The sequence below is a fragment of the Entelurus aequoreus genome, linkage group LG25 (assembly GCF_033978785.1).
Source record: "Entelurus aequoreus isolate RoL-2023_Sb linkage group LG25, RoL_Eaeq_v1.1, whole genome shotgun sequence".
Lineage (NCBI taxonomy): Eukaryota > Metazoa > Chordata > Actinopteri > Syngnathiformes > Syngnathidae > Entelurus > Entelurus aequoreus.
The window spans coordinates 31,124,701-31,141,385 of NC_084755.1; the positions used below are offsets into that span (position 1 = coordinate 31,124,701).

Here is a 16,685-nt window from a genome sequence, read left to right on the forward strand (position 1 = left end):
TGCCATTCATTGGGAATGTAACACCCTGCTAGTAGCATACATCTACTGTACATTAAAAATTACAATGCTGTTAATTTCCTTTCTGTGACAATTCTTAGAACCAAATTGAAGTCCTTGTGCATGTATTAATTATTAACATATAAAAAGTCCTATTTTTCACCTCTTCAGTTGATGCCGTCCTGTGCCGTCCCCTCTTCTGGACCCCAGTATCCTCCTACAGTTCTCTGTGGAGTGGCCCCCTCCTTTCAATGTGTGGTCACGCCCTCTCCTGGCCCGCTGCTCCCTCTTATGACCTTCAGAAGCAACACAGAGGCAGTGACGCTCGGTAATGACGCCCCTGTGGGCGTACAAAGTCATCATCAAGGATCACCCGATGTCCACTGAAGCCTCAGTGTAATGTTCTGTGTTGTATGCAGGCAATCACAGTCCACATGGCCAAGCAGCTTCTATATGGACTGAAGACCTCACTCTGGCTCTGGAGACGGCAAAGAGGTATGCATGCACATGCGCACACCTATGATTTTTTCTGGGCTTTGTTTTTAAACCTCCGCCAAGGAGGTTATTGAGTTTTTTTGTTTCTGTGCGACAGTAGTTACAAACCCCGTTTCCATATGAGTTGGGAAATTGTGTTAGATGTAAATATAAACGGAATACAATGATTTGCAAATCCTTTTCAACCCATATTCAATTGAATGCACTACAAAGACAACATATTTGATGTTCAAACTCATAAACTTTATTTTTTTTTGCAAATAATATAATTATATTATTAATTAAAGAATTTCATGGCTGCAACACGTGCCAAAGTAGTTGGGAAAGGGCATGTTCACCACTGTGTTACATGGCCTTTCCTTTTAACAACACTCAGTAAACGTTTGGGAAGTGAGGAGACACATTTTTGAAGCTTCTCAGGTGGAATTCTTTCCCATTCTTGCTTGATGTACAGCTTAAGTTGTTCAACAGTCCGGGGGTCTCCGTTGTGGTATTTTAGGCTTCATAATGCGCCACACATTTTCAATGGGACACAGGTCTGGACTACAGGCAGGCCAGTCTAGTACCCGCACTCTTTTACTATGAAGCCACGTTGATGTAACACGTGGCTTGGCATTGTCTTGCTGAAATAAGCAGGGGCGTCCATGGTAACGTTGCTTGGATGGCAACATATGTTGCTCCAAAACCTGTATGTATCTTTCAGCATTAATGGCGCCTTAACAGATGTGTAAGTTACCCATGTCTTGGGCACTAATACACCCCCATACCATTACAGATGCTGGCTTTTCAACTTTGCGCCTATAACAATCCAGATGGTTCTTTCCCTCTTTGGTCTGGAGGACCACAGTTTCCAAAAACAATTTGAAATGTGGACTCGTCGGATCACAGAACACTTTTCCACTTTGTATCAGTCCATCTTAGATGAGCTCAGGCCCAGCGAAGTCGACGGCGTTTCTGGGTGTTGTTGATAAACGGTTTTCGCCTTGCATAGGAGAGTTTTAACTTGCACTTACAGATGTAGCGACCAACTGTAGTTACTAACAGTGGGTTTCTGAAGTGTTCATGAGCCCATGTGATGATATCCTTTACACACTGATGTCGCTTGTTGATGCAGTACAGCCTGAGGGATGGAAGGTCACGGGCTTAGCTGCTTACGTGCAGTGATTTCTCCAGATTCTCTGAACCCTTTGATGATATTACGGACCGTAGATGGTGAAATCCCTAAATTCCTTGCAATAGCTGGTTGAGAAAGGTTTTTCTTAAACTGTTCAACAATTTGCTCACGCATTTGTTGACAAAGTGGTGACCCTCGCCCCATCCTTGTTTGTGAATGACTGAGCATTTCATGGAATCTACTTTTATACCCAATCATGGCACCCACCTGTTCCCAATTTGCCTGTTCACCTGTGGGATGTTCCAAATAAGTGTTTGATGAGCATTCCTCAACTTTATCAGTATTTATTGCCACCTTTCCCAACTTCTTTGTCACGTGTTGCTGGCATCAAATTCTAAAGTTAATGATTATTTGCAACAAAAAAAAATGTTTATCAGTATTAACACCAAATATGTTGTCTTTGTAGCATATTCAACTGAATATGGGTTGAAAAGGATTTGCAAATCATTGTATTCCATTTATATTTACATCTAACACAATTTCCCAACTCATATGGAAACGGGGTTTGTACAATAGCTTAGGATTTTTGTAATGGGAATGGGTTTCCAATTACTATTAACATCCACATAATGAAGATGATGGAAAATGTCTCGAAATCCAAAATATGTCATGGGCAAACTGTCAACTTATCCAGTTTAAATGGTATTCACGATGAATAGAACCTCCAATGTCAAACCAAGTTTCATCTTGTTCTGAATAGCATTTGGCAACAATTTCAATTCAAAATGAGAAATTGCCTTTGACACAGTTAGTTTGTTTCTTCATGTCACAACATGGTATTAAATGTTTCTAATTTTCATGTCTCGCTCTCTTGCTCTAGTCTGTCTGTTGGTTCAGTGTGGGTGAACTCCAAACCTCTATCTGATCCATGTCTTCCTTTTTCGGGTCACAAAGACAGCGGCACCTGCACCGACGGAGGGCAGGAGGTTGGTTCATACTTTTTTTCCCACACTTTCTGTTAATTTCTGCATATACTGTACTCATGAGACACAGCAATTCAAATGTGTACTACAATGCACACAAAATACTTTTGTGTGTTTGTGGAATTTTGTCAGTAATTTCACTTCATTGTGATACCTTGATAAACATTTCTAATGGTAAACTTTGTTTTAGTAAGTAAACATTTCAGAAGCATTATGAGTTAGTTACAATGATGTCAAAAGTTAAATAACGAGTTAACTCATATGGTTAATCACAAAAAAATACCTCATTAATCATGTATAAACACTGATCAATCAGAATATTTTTTTTTGACCGTACATGTTCCTTTACTTGCACTACAAGATGGTTACCTGAAAGGCGGCGCAGGTTGTTACGGTCAGTGATCAGGTCAGCGCAAAGATGACGCAGACTGTTGTGCTCAATGGTGAATTTCACTTCAAAATAAACCCAGACTGGACTTTAGATTAAAGTGAGTTTTAGGATAGGATATACTTTATTTATCCCACAATGGGGAAATTATGTGGTTGTAGTGCAGATACAAAAAATCCACAAAAAAAAGTTTAAAACACATGAAAACAAGAGGGAGATATTACAGAACACAAATGACATAAAATACATTATAAGAGTACAGAGCTGATGCAACCAGCTGCCACTTAAAGGCCTACTTAAATTAATTTGTTTTATTTAAACGGGGATAGCAGATCCATTATATGTGTCATACTTGATCATTTCGCGATATTGCCATATTTTTGCTTAAAGGATTTAGTATAGAACGACGACGATAAAGTTCACAACTTTTGGTCTCTGATAAAAAAAAAGCCTTGCCTGTACCGGAAGTAGCGTGACGTCACTGGAGGAAGGGCTGCTCACATTTTCCTATTGTTTTCAATGCAGCGAGAGAGATTCGGACCGAGAAAGCGTCGATTACCCCATTAATTTGAGCGAGGATGAAAGATTTGTGGATGAGGAACGTGAAAGTGAAGGACTAGCGTGCAGTGCAGGACGTATCTTTTTTCGCTCTGACCGTAACTTAGGTACAAGGGTTCATTGGATTCCACACTTTCTCCTTTTTCTATTGTGGATCACGGATTTGTATTTTAAACCACCTCGGATACTATATCCTCTTGAAAATGAGAGTCGAGAACGCGAGATGGACATTCACAGTGACTTTTATCTCCACTACACTACATCGGTGAAGCACTTTAGCTACTGAACTAACATGGTAGCATCGTGCTTAAATGCAGATAGAAACAAAACAAATAAGTCCCTGACTGGAAGGATAGACAGAAGATCAGCAATACTACCAATCTCTAGACATGTAACTACACGGTTAATGCTTTCCAGCTTGGCGAAGCTTGGCAAAGCTTAGCAATGCTGTTGCTAATGACGCCATTGAAGCTAACTTAGCTATGGAACCTCGACAGAGCTATGCTAAAAACATTCGCTCTGCACCTACGCCAGCTCTCATCTGCTCATCACGACCCGTGCTCACCTGCGTTCCAGCGATCGACGGTACGACGAAGGACTTCACCCGATCACAGATGCGGTCGGCAGCCCGCAGACGGAGGAAGTCAAGGTGAGGTCGGCGGCTAGCGCCTCTGCTATCCATCTCAAAGTCCTCCTGGTTGTGTTGCTGTAGTCCGCCGCTAATACACCGATCCCACCTACAACTTTCTTCTTTGCAGTCTCCATTGTTCATTAAACAAATTGCAAAAGATTCACCAACACAGATGTCCAAAATATTGTGGAATTTTGAGATGAAAACAGAGCTTTTTGTATTGGATTCAATGGGCTCCGAATACTTCCGCTTAAACGATTGACGTCACGCGCAAACGTCATCATATCGAAATGTTTTCAGCCGGAAGTTTGCCGGGAAATTTAAAATTGCACTTTATAAGTTAACTCGGCCGTATTGGCATGTGTTGCAATGTTAAGATTTCATTATTGATATATAAACTATCAGACTGCGTGGTCGGTAGTAGTGGGTTTCAGTAGGCCTTTAAGTGGAGACATTTCTACATACAGCTACAAGAGTAAAACACAACGAAAAACCAAAATATGAGCAATAAACAATACATATTGCGCACGGAACAGACCCACAGAGCAACCAAGAGAGCCGACTTTGTCCAAAGCTGCCCACTACCTCTCGGCCAATGTCTGGTCCGCGAGGAAGAGCGGAAATCTGTCCAGGGAGACCGAAGTGTCCCATACACACTAACACAGCCAGGGCTTGTGAAGCTCGTTCTTCCCTCGTCTCCTCCTCCGCGTCTCCTCCGGCCTCTTCACGCGGACTGCGGTGTGGTAGAGAGCCCTCGGCTGGCCTCCGTTGCAAACATGCCCATGGCCACCAAAAGGCTCCCCTGAGGCAGATCCAAAAGTTCACCAAAAAGCGTCGCTGAAGTCACAAAAGTGCCACCTCGAAGGGACCTGAACCAAAAGGCAAAAAACACATGAAAACAAGAGGGAAACATCAAGAACACAAAGGAGAACACACAAGAAAACAGACCTGCAACCAGCAGCCACTACAGTGGCGCCATCTTGAAAAAAAAAATTGACGAGTTTTGATCAAATAGATGATGTGCATACAAGTAAAATGTTTAAAATTGTTCATGTGTGACATTCTGACAAAACATTTCATTTGTGTCCACATATTGGGCTGTTTTTTAACTTAATTTCATTTATGCAAGTGGGTAATAACCTGTGATTAATCATGATTAATCCAAATTCAAAATTGATTAATGCAGTGGTTCTAAACCTGGGTTTGATCGAACCCTAGGGGTTCGGTGAGTCGGCCTCAGGGGTTCGGCGGAGCCTCCGCCACGGAGGTAAAGACACATCCGACTTATCGTGTAAATAAAAACTTCTCCCTATCGGCGTATTATGGATACCCCCAAACAATGTTCCCTCTAATTTTCCATCTGATTTGCAGGTTGTTTGATTGATCGATTGAAACTTTTACTAGCAGATTGCAAAGGAAGAGAATACATTATATGAAACAGTACAGTTTACACAATACAGTACATATTCCTTACAATTGACCACTAAATGGTAACACCCGAATAAGTTTTTCAACTTGTTTAAGTCGGGGTCCACGTTAATCAATTCATGGTAATGTGTGTAAGGTGCTTAATTTGTTGTGAGTTCATGCACTGTGTTGGTTTTGTTCTTTGAAGAAGGTGATGTTCATGCACGGTTTATTTTGTGCACCAGTAAAAAACATAACTTTTTCATGAATTTGAAAGAAAAACATTTTATTTTTCACTAAAGAAGGGTTCGGTGAATGCGCATATGAAACTGGTGGGGTTCGGTACCTCCAACGAGGTTAAGAACCACTGGATTAATGTGATTTAAAAATATATATATCATTTAACAGCACTAGTTTAAAAAAACATTTAAATACATTATTTTTCAGGATCCCATGTGCGTATGAAAAATCATATGCCCATGCATAAAATAATTATGAAGCTGGAGCTAGATTTGCATTATCAGACAAACATTTAAAGGGGAAACAATCATCATAATCATCATAATCTATTTCTTCTAGGGTCTGTATCATTTTCTACAACCAGCTTCCACCTCTGCTGTTCGTCGTACTTCACCTCTTGCTATGGACTACACAAATTTTGGAACTGATGCACCTCAAGTTATAATTCCGGATGAAACTGGGTATGCCTGTTCTTTATTTAACTCAGTATGTTAAAAGTTGGTATTAATTGTACATCATCATTAACATACAGTTTTGTGGTTGAAATATCTTCTATTGGTAATTAAGGGCATTTTGTTCATATACTCTCTTGTACAGTACGGCAAAGTCCTACTTACAGTTTGTTGCTGGCAAGGTATGCAAGTCAGAGTCTGGCTGCAGTGTGGCAGTTTATCCACAAGGAAGCGGCAGCGTGTTGTGCTACTGTCCCGACGGAGGCCGGAAAGATGTCCGTAATGCCGTGGAGGCAGCTATCAAAGTTCAGCCTGGGTGAGACCCCTGTATCCAAACACGCAATCACCCTTTATGTTGCCTAATCCAGTTGACAGAAACGCATATTTATTCTGGCACAAGCCTTTTCGACCTGCAGTGCAAACAAGTCCATGTTAGCAAGACTGGATGCTTTGGTCGGATGTTACAGGTTCACTGTGGCTTTTTCTACGCCAACTAGCGGCGATGAGACTCATTCATTCTTAAAGTAATCTTACTTATCTCATCATATGAAATATGACTTACTTCACTAATTATTATTATTAAATTACTACTATTATGTATTTATTTATTTATTTTTATTGTGATTACTTATGGAGTTTATTGTGAATAAATTGTGAACAGGAAGTGAACAAAATTTTTTAGCAACTGTTATGTAAAGAAAAGGGGTAGGATTAAATAAGCTCTGCTTCTTCCTACTCCTTTTCGAACATGTTGAAAAGAGAAACTGGAAATTGTGATGTATCATGTTGTATGCTTGCATGTTCGAAATAAACTCAAACTCAACTCAACCCCATTTTTTGCTCACAACCTAAAGTATAACATTTAGCTGAGAGACACCCCGTATCCGGAAAACTTCTAAAAATTTGGCCCACGAGACGCCACGAGTGCAATAAACCATGACGGGTAGCGGTGTATTCATACCAAATACAAATAGCCAGGGGTGTGAGAGCTGCCATTTTGTTACCATCAAATGCACCTCAACCATTAATTATACTTGCAAGATAAACAGCACAGCATTCACTTGTATGACCCAATCCAAACAACTTTCCCGAGTCATGGTACAAAAAAAAAAAAAATCAACCAGCACAAAAAGTCAACAAACATGGTCACACATAACACAACATGCTCATTGAACTTTGTGGATATTAAAAAAAAAAGTCCAATCAACATAAAAAAAATCTAAATTACACCCATTTAAATCCATTACAAGAGATAATGGGAAAAATGCAAAACACTTTATCCACACGTATCCATGTTTTGCTCATTTTAGCTGCTTGATATTTCTGATTGATTAAAACAAGGTAGGAGTTGAACGTTCACATACTTCTAATAACCAATTAGAATACTTAATAATTATTTATCCATTATATTATAATAATAATATGTACTCATATTTGTCGTTACTTTGCATGCAGTCGGCTTGCAGCCCCCGGACAAATTTTTTACTTTTAAAAAAGTTTGGACAACTTGTTCTGAAAAATCTGAATATTTAGCAATGACATAACTTTTTTCCTCTAGGTGGATGAAAAAGAGTCCATCTGCACGCGCTCAGTCCATTCAGTCTCTGGCCAAGGGCCTTGAGGGAAAAAGGCGAGAAATAGCAACGTCAATCAGCAGCCAAACTGGTCTCCCATTGGAACAAGCCGACACGGAGGTGGAGCTCAGCATCGCCAGGCTCAGTGAATGGGCGGCCTACTGTGACAAAGTTTGCGGCAGAACTCTGGTGAACTCTCCCTGAATTAATACATTTGAGAGGTTGAAGTATTATACATATTATATGTATATTAACATTCCCTAGTCACGTCCGTTGTGTCTTTGAGCAAGAAACTTCACCCTTGCTCCTGATGGGTCTTGGTTAGGGCCTTCCATGGCAGCTTCCACCATCAGTATGTGAATGTGTGTGTGAATGTGGAAATAGTGTCAAAGCGCTTTGAGTACTTTGAAGGTAGAAAAGCGCTATACAAGTATAACCCATTCCTGATTCAAACCCTCATTAACGTATTGTATGGTGTGTCTTTTTCAGCCTATGCCACAGTCTGGCTCAGGTCTTTCCATCCCTGAAGCGCTGGGCGTGGTAGGGGCGGTCCTACCTGAGAAGCAACCCCTCCACTCCATGGTAACAATGCTTGGGGCAGCCATCGCCACAGGTAACGCCATCATCATGGTACCCAGCGAGGATTGTCCACTGCCAGCATTGACTTTTATTCAGGTAAGTGACGACAATATTTTTCAAGTAACTCAGTCGCCATGTTGGGGATAAAACAATGGAAAGTCATGCTAGTATAAACTGTCAAGTTTTAAACATAAATCAATTTTGTAATATTATAAGCTCCTTTGCCACAACGTTAGATACATCCACACAGTTCAAGTTTGATTGATACTTTGAGATAGGTACCGTATTTTTCGGAGTATAAGTCGCTCCGGAGTATAAGTCGCTCCGGAGTATAAGTCGCTCCGGAGTATAAGTCGCACCGGCCGAAAATGCATAATAAAGAAGGAAAAAACATATAAGTCGCACTGGAGTATAAGTCGCATTTTTTGGGGAAATTTATTTGATAAAACCCAACACCAAGAATAGACATTTGAAAGGCAATTTAAAATAAATAAAGAATAGTGAACAACAGGCTGAATAAGTGTACGTTATATGAGGCATAAATAACCAACTGAGAACGTGCCTGGTATGTTAATGTAACATATTATGGTAAAAGTCATTCAAATAACTATAACATATAGAACATGCTATACGTTTACAAAACAATCTGTCACTCCTAATCGCTAAATCCCATGAAATCTTATACGTCTAGTCTCTTACGTGAATGAGCTAAATAATATTATTTGATATTTTACGCTAATGTATAAATAATTTCACACATAAGTCGCTCCTGAGTATAAGTCGCACCCCCGGCCAAAGTAGGAAAAAAACTGCGACTTATAGTCCGAAAAATACGGCATTGATTACCTCACTTTTGACAAATGTATGACATATTTTTTAGGTTGATGAAACCCAGAAGTGAGGCTCCAGGGGCTATTGTTGTCTTAAAGTTTTTTATTGGCCCTCTGCATTTTGTAAAAACAAAACATTCATTATTGTTATATTTATATTTGATCTCTGGAAATTACACTTTGTCATCTGAAACACAAAGCAAAGCTGAGCTTTGTTTGATTGTTTCAATAGTTTAGCATAGAACCCCTGGCAAAAATTATGAAATCGCAAGACTTTGAGGATGTTCATTCAGTTGTTTAACGTTGTTAAAAAAGCAGCTAACAGACATTAGACAAAACTATAATAATATCAAATGGCAACTTACTGTCTTTAAGAAACACTAAAAAAAAATCGAGAAAATGACTTGTGGTAGTCGGTAACAGTTTCATTTACAGATAAAGCGGCGTGATAAAAATATAGAATCACTCAAATCTGAGGAAAACATTGTGGAATCACCCTGTAAATATTAATTTCCAAAGCTAACACCTTCATCAGGTTAAACCTGTTCATTAAACCGCAGTTTAAAAGGAGTGTTCACACCTTGGAGAGCTGTTGCACCAGGTGGATTGCCATAATCATGGCTTTCACACGAGAGATGTCAATGGACATAAAGGAGAGGATTATGAAACTTTTTCAAGAATGTAAATTATTCATGCAATGTTGCAAATGACGTGTCTGAAATCTCAACCACAAACAACATGGGAAGGTTGTAAAAGGCCAGCGTACTGGTATACCAAAGAAACGGAAAATGCACAGCAAAACAAATGAACAAATGGGTGGAAACTGGAGTCGCTGTCTGCGATCGAACCATAACCACCTAAAGTAAATGGGATTTAAATATAAAAAAGCCGTCATTAACAACTAAACAGAAAAAACAAGCTTGCAATGGGCTAAGGAAAGGCAATGGTGGGCTATATATGACTGGATGAAAGTCATATTCAGTGCATTGGGCAAAGTGATGATGCTGGAACTTTTGTTTGGTGCCGTTCCAATGAGATTTATGAAGACGACTGCCTGAAGAAAACATGCACATTTCTACAGTCATTGATGATATGGAGCTGCATGTCACATAATGGCATTGGAGGGATGGCTGTCATTACATTTTCAATAAATGCACAGGTTTATGTTAACATTCTGGACACGTCTCTTATTCCAGCAATCGAAAAGATGTTTGGGAATGTTGAAATGATTTTTCAAGACGATAATGCATCTTGCAATAGAGCAGTAACTGTGAAAACTTTCCTTGAAAAAAAGATACAAAAAATCAATGTCATGGCCCGCAAATAGTCCGGATCTCAATGAAACTGAAAATCTGAGGGGGAAATTAAAAAAAATGGCCCGTAACAAGACTCCAACCTGCAAATCTAATCTGACAACAGCAATCAGAGAAAGTTAGTGCAAGATTGATGTTCTGTTTGTCACTTGTTATGTCCATGCCTCAGAGAATGCAAGCTGTTCAAAAAGACAGAACTGGCAGTGTGTTTTAGTGCTTGTTGTTTGTTTGTTTGTTTGTTTTTCATGATTCTATATATATTTCCTCAGAATTGAGTGATTCCATAATTGTTTCACTCTACTTTATCTAAAAATGAAACGGTCACTGACTACCACAATTTATATTCTTGATTTGTTTTACTGTTTCTTAAAGCCAGAAAGTTGCCATTTGAAATGACTAGAGTTTTGTGTCATGTCTGTTATCGGCTTTTTTCTCTACAAACTCAAACAACCGAATTAACATCCTCCGGAGACATGTGAAACATTTTTGCCATGCGCTGTATATTAACTTTGGATTGGTTTTAGCATCTTTAATGTACAAAATGTATCAAAGTGAACCCGTGCCAATTTTGGACACCCATTAGGAACTACACTAGAACTTCACCAACTTGTGTGTTTTAATGTTTTGGTACATAAGAGTGTATTCACTTTATCTATTTATTTATTTAACCTTTATTTAACCAGGTAAAATCCCATTGAGATCAAAGATCTCTTTTCCAAGGGAGACCTGGCCAAGAGGGCAGCAGCAAGGTTACATTAAAAACAGTAAACACATAAAACATCACATTTACAACATTAAAAACTTGCTCACATGACACATGTGCATACAGACAAGGTAGACTGCAGTCCTTTCACAGAAGCTTTAAACTCATTCAATGTAACAAGGGTTTGAAGTTTAATATTCGATTGTAGGTTATTCCAAGCCTTCGGTGCTGAAAACCTAAATGCTTTCTTGCGCAGTTTAGTTCTTACTTTGGGGACGACAAATTGCAGAACATTCATTGAACGAAGATTGTGTCTTCCTTGTTTCTTTGTTTAAAGATAAGACAGATAAGATGGAGTGATAACCCAGAATGGTTTTGTAGATGAAAATATACCAATGATTGACGCGTCGAGCACATAAAGATGTCCAGTTAACCATTGAGTATAATACGCAATGGTGAGTAAGGGGAGCGCAGTTGGTGATGAATCTCAGTGCCCCGTGGTACACACTATCCAGCTTGTGGAGACAACCAGCAGTAGCATTCATGTACAACACATCTCCATTGTCAATAACAGGTAAAAAGGTTGTTTCCACCAACTTCTGTTTCACAGTAAAAGAAAAGCACTAACGTGAATACAGTATATGCTAAGGTAGCTGAACAAAGTGAAACATTAAATTGGTGTAGTCTGTATTAATATATGCAGTATGTCATGAATAATGAATTCATTTTACTTTTACAATATGCTAAAGCAGTGGTTCTCAAATGGGGGTACGCGTACCCCTGGGGGTACTTGAAGGTATGCCAAGGGGTACGTGAGATTTTTTTTTAATATTCTAAAAATAGCAACAATTCAAAAATCCTTTATAAATATAAAAAAAAGCCTATCTTTTTTTCCAAATAGTTCAAGAAAGACCACTACAAATGAGCAATATTTTGCACTGTTATACAATTTAATAAATCAGAAACTGATGCCATAGTGCTGTATTTTACTTCTTTATCTCTTTTTTTCAACCAAAAATGCTTTGCTCTGATTAGGGGGTACTTGAATTTAAAAAAAATTCACAGGGGGTACATCACTGAAAAAAGTTGAGAACCAATGTGCTAAAGGGCCAATAAACAAACTGGACAACCCTGATATACATGTAGTGCAAACAAAACAGTTGGTTTCTATGTTTGCTTTGTTAAAATGTTTCCCTTCAACAGTCCCCACCCGTTTTAAAGATGATTAATGACATATAATAACAATAATAATAATGTGCTGATGTACACACAAAAGGGTTCATGTCCGTGTGCTTCTAGGTGCTCCAGTCTTCAGATCTGCCTGCAGGATTGGTGAACGTCATTACAGGAAGAAGAGACCAGCTAACAAAGGCTTTGGCGAATCACAGCGTCATCAAGGCCATCTGGTATTGGGGCAGTGATGAGGTGAGGATTGCGCCCATCAGGCATGAGGACAACGAAACTGAAGGAGCTCAACAATTCTTCTAGTGTCATCTATACTTATACATGTTGCTATAATGTCAGTATTTAGACACCTCTCATGACAATGCTCTCTATTTGCTGTAGGGCTGCCAGTACCTGCAGCACACCTGCACCAGCCCTCTGAAAACGCTGCGCCTGTTCGGGAAAGACGGCGACAGGGACTGGTCTCACGCCTCTGTCTTAGAGGAGATGTGGAGGAATGCCATCCAGTGGAAGAGTGTGTGGATTCCTACAGCATAATGACAAAAAAACAAGAAGATAAAGGTTGTGTTTTCTTCTAAATCTCAACTTAATTGGTTTTACATATACAGTGGTACCTCAACTTGCGAGTAATTCGGTTGTTTGCTAGAGCATAATTTTATGTACGGACATTTCCGAACATTTGAAGTAGTATTTGTCCACAGCTGTAATTTAGATTATATCGGTAATTATAGGCAGTTGAATTCCTAAATGTTGGCTGTCACTTTGCAACAGATAAAAATTAGCTTGAAGCTATCGCTGGTCTGTGCAATAAATGTATAGTGCAATGTCCGTATCACATAAACAAACAGCCCACAGCCAGAGATCGACACAATCCGGCTGTCCAACCACCGGAAATTACAACATGAGTGCAAAGGATGACACCCATCAAATCAAAACACCAAACCATTAAAAACATTTAGTAGCCTCTGTGAAGTGTTCACAATCATCAGGGCTGTCAGTCTGCACCACCCCTAAGCAGAATTTAACGTCCACGCCAAAACATCCACACAGCGGACATTAATCCATGAAAATATAAAGAAGCTGCCGAATGGTCTGCACGACTTTTCTCATATGTTCTTTTCTCCTGACTTCACAAACTGGACGAATGAGCATTAGCCTTGCTCACTGGGTTGTTGCTGTCAACTCTGATCTCGCCAGTACGTTACTCAAAGAGGTCTGTGGTCAACATAAACAACAAATTCTTAGTTCATAGTATTCTAGTTCATACGAAAACTGTTGCCAGATCCCATGAGAGAAACGAGCAGGCACCTGTAAGAAAATAAGGCTAAAATCGCTTATAATAAGCGGACTTGGCAACACAGGATGGAGAAGGAGCCTGAAGGAGATACTGCATTAGTCCGGTTCCCAAGATAAATGCTGTACAATATTACATAATTTTATAAAGAGTGTTTATAGTAGATTCTATTGGATTGACTTTCAAACAATATTTACTATCTAAAAGTTTTTTATTCTTTTTAAAAAGCATGTTGCATGTTAAAATTGTGCTCCTTGGGTGGGGAAGACAAGCTTGCATTAAATTGATTTCAGTTTATTTCAATGAACGGGACTGATTTGAGATACAAGTGTTTTGAGGTACAGTGTATGCGCTCAATCGAGGAATGCAGTGCGCTTCTAATTGAAACACACTTAAGTTGGTCCTGTTTATGTCTGTCGACAAAGTCATCAAGTAGTGGTCCACTGTGTTCATCTTATTACCGTATTTTTCGGACTGTAAGTCGCTCCGGAGTATAAGTCGCACCGGCCGAAAATGCATAATAAAGAAGGAAAAAAACATATATAAGTCGCACTGGAGTATAAGTCGCATTTTTTGGGGAAATGTATTTGATAAAACCCAACACCAAGAATAGACAGGCTGAATAAGTGTACGTTATATGAGGCATAAATAACCAACTGAGAACGTGCCTGGTATGTTAACGTAACATATTATGGTAAGAGTCATTCAAATAACTATAACATATAGAACATGCTATACGTTTATCAAACAATCTGTCACTCCTAATCGCTAAATCCCATGAAATCTTATACGTCTAGTCACTTACGTGAATGAGCTAAATAATATTATTTGATATTTTACGGTAATGTGTTAATAATTTCACACATAAGTCGCTCCTGAGTATAAGTCGCACCCCCGGCCAAACTATGAAAAAAACTGCGACTTATAGTCCGAAAAATACGGTACTTGAATTATCCCGCTTAAATCAACATCAACGTATACGGTCGACGGATTTTGTCGACATAACATTTGAGCGCCAAAGGGGCCATTCCCATTTAAACCGAGTCCCTTTTTGTTGATGTGTTGTAGTAGAGGTGGTCCTCATTTACGACGTTCCGTACGCGCTCCCATAAATGAATTAAAAACTTGATGTAGTTCCGTAAATATGATGAGACTCACTCAAACTAGTTGCAGCGAGCTATCCTTTCTTAGCGTAGCACAGTGATAACATCGGTTATAGTCAACTTTTTTCATTCGCTTATGTTTCCCAAGTGTACTGTGACAGCTCATGAAGCCTTTATTGCTGAAGTTAAAATAAACATAATAAAAAGTTAAGCTAGACGAGAAAAGTCCAGCTATATTGGCTGCCTTTTTAGTCTCAACAATTAGACTCCCGCCACCCAAAACACGTGTTTGTAACCCCATGACCACCAACTGTATCATTATCGCTAAGCGGCGTGAAACAACAGCAACATACACAACATTAAAACCGTGACTTCCTGTTCAGTGCAAAGTCGGATTCAAAATAAAAGCATGGCAATGTTCACAGCAACTAACAAAATTCAAACATGCAGTGAAATACCGCAGCGGCTTTGCTAGATAGGAGTATAAATATGATATGAAAACACAGGAATCTAAATAAAAATATGCGCAAATCATTTATTATATCCCTTTCTCCTTATGCCGCTGCCAAAGTAAATGTGCAAGCAATGGCTATAGTTACAGTTTTGTCAACGGCATATGTTGACATCAGTCAGCCAGTTGGAGGGAAGTCGACATAAACCGGGTTCTACTGTAATATGAAGATTTAATGAAAAATAAAAGTTTATAAAAATATATATTGCAGTCCCCTATTTTCCCCGTGAGTTATGGACATGTGCGTCCAACTAATTAATTAAATGTAAAAAGACCCCTTCACATATAACAAGACTGAAGTGGATAATAGACCCCAGTCGTGCTTTGCTACGAGTTATTTTCTAAATTCAATTGTGTTTCTCACATTCTTTATGAAAATGCTGGCACTCACAACTTATTTTGACCCCACGGTGGCCTATTTTGTGTTTAATCGTACTTAATCGAAACCGAGACATATTTTTGCTTTCCTAAAATGTAATCATACTAAAACCAAGGCATGAAATCTGAGGTACCGCTGTATTTTGTTGCTTTGACAAATCCATATGTGGAATTTTTATCAGTTAAATGCGAGCCTGTCTGTGTAAATGTAGCCTATAAAAGATTTAAAGTGCGCTGTAAAAATCCAACCGATAGGTTGATAAGCAATGATTGATAAGGGCTGAATCAAATGAGGGCCAAAGGTCGTGCTGCAGTGTTTTTCAACAGCAGAGAGTAGACTGGCAAAACAGTTACTGTTCCTCAAATGGCAATCAAAACAATAATGGTGATATTTTCATGACGTACTGACCGTCTGCCGCCATATCCTGCTCTCCTACCTCATTAAGTTTTATATGTGCAGTGTGTGTGACACAACTCTGTATAATAATAATAATAGAAAGCATTTGGATGAAACATGAAGGTTCCACTTTTTCTTAAGTGAGCAGTATTGTCAAAGGTGAATTGTGCCAACTGTGTTTTGTCAAAATAATATATGCTTTTTTTATAAACATGCTTTGTAAACATTCCACTGCCAAATAAGCGGCAGTTCTTTCTGATTATGTGCTGAAAATCTCAATTTCCCCTCTGGAATTAATAAAGTACTTCTGATTCTGATTCTGATTAAAAAGTATAATGAAAATATAACTTTACTTGCTGCCCTGTTTTATTGGACCGCCACAATAAGATGTCACCCTCGCTCATAGACACTTTAAAATGGGACTGCCTGTGAATGGAGCTTATCGCACAGGCATTGTAACTCTGCTATCTACCACACCTCATTAGCACCTGGTCTACCACAGAATAAGAAAACATAGCAGGAGCAGGGATCATTTGTTGCCAAGTTAGTTTTA

General features: G+C 39.1%; 1 protein-coding gene across 1 annotated transcript in view; it reads left to right on the forward strand.

Moving 5' to 3' along the window:
* The window catches only part of LOC133642664 (aldehyde dehydrogenase family 16 member A1-like), a 34,499-nt gene extending 18,050 nt beyond the window's left edge, over positions 1-16,449 (forward strand). Inside the window, exons 9-17 of the mRNA XM_062037006.1 lie at positions 169-325; positions 417-492; positions 2,487-2,592; positions 6,153-6,274; positions 6,411-6,581; positions 7,824-8,028; positions 8,329-8,514; positions 12,564-12,689; positions 12,831-16,449. Of these exons, the coding sequence (XP_061892990.1) occupies positions 169-325; positions 417-492; positions 2,487-2,592; positions 6,153-6,274; positions 6,411-6,581; positions 7,824-8,028; positions 8,329-8,514; positions 12,564-12,689; positions 12,831-12,986 (1,305 nt within the window). The 3' untranslated portion in view covers positions 12,987-16,449. The remainder of the gene's footprint in view (positions 1-168; positions 326-416; positions 493-2,486; positions 2,593-6,152; positions 6,275-6,410; positions 6,582-7,823; positions 8,029-8,328; positions 8,515-12,563; positions 12,690-12,830) is intronic.
* The last annotated feature ends 236 nt before the right edge of the window (positions 16,450-16,685 follow it).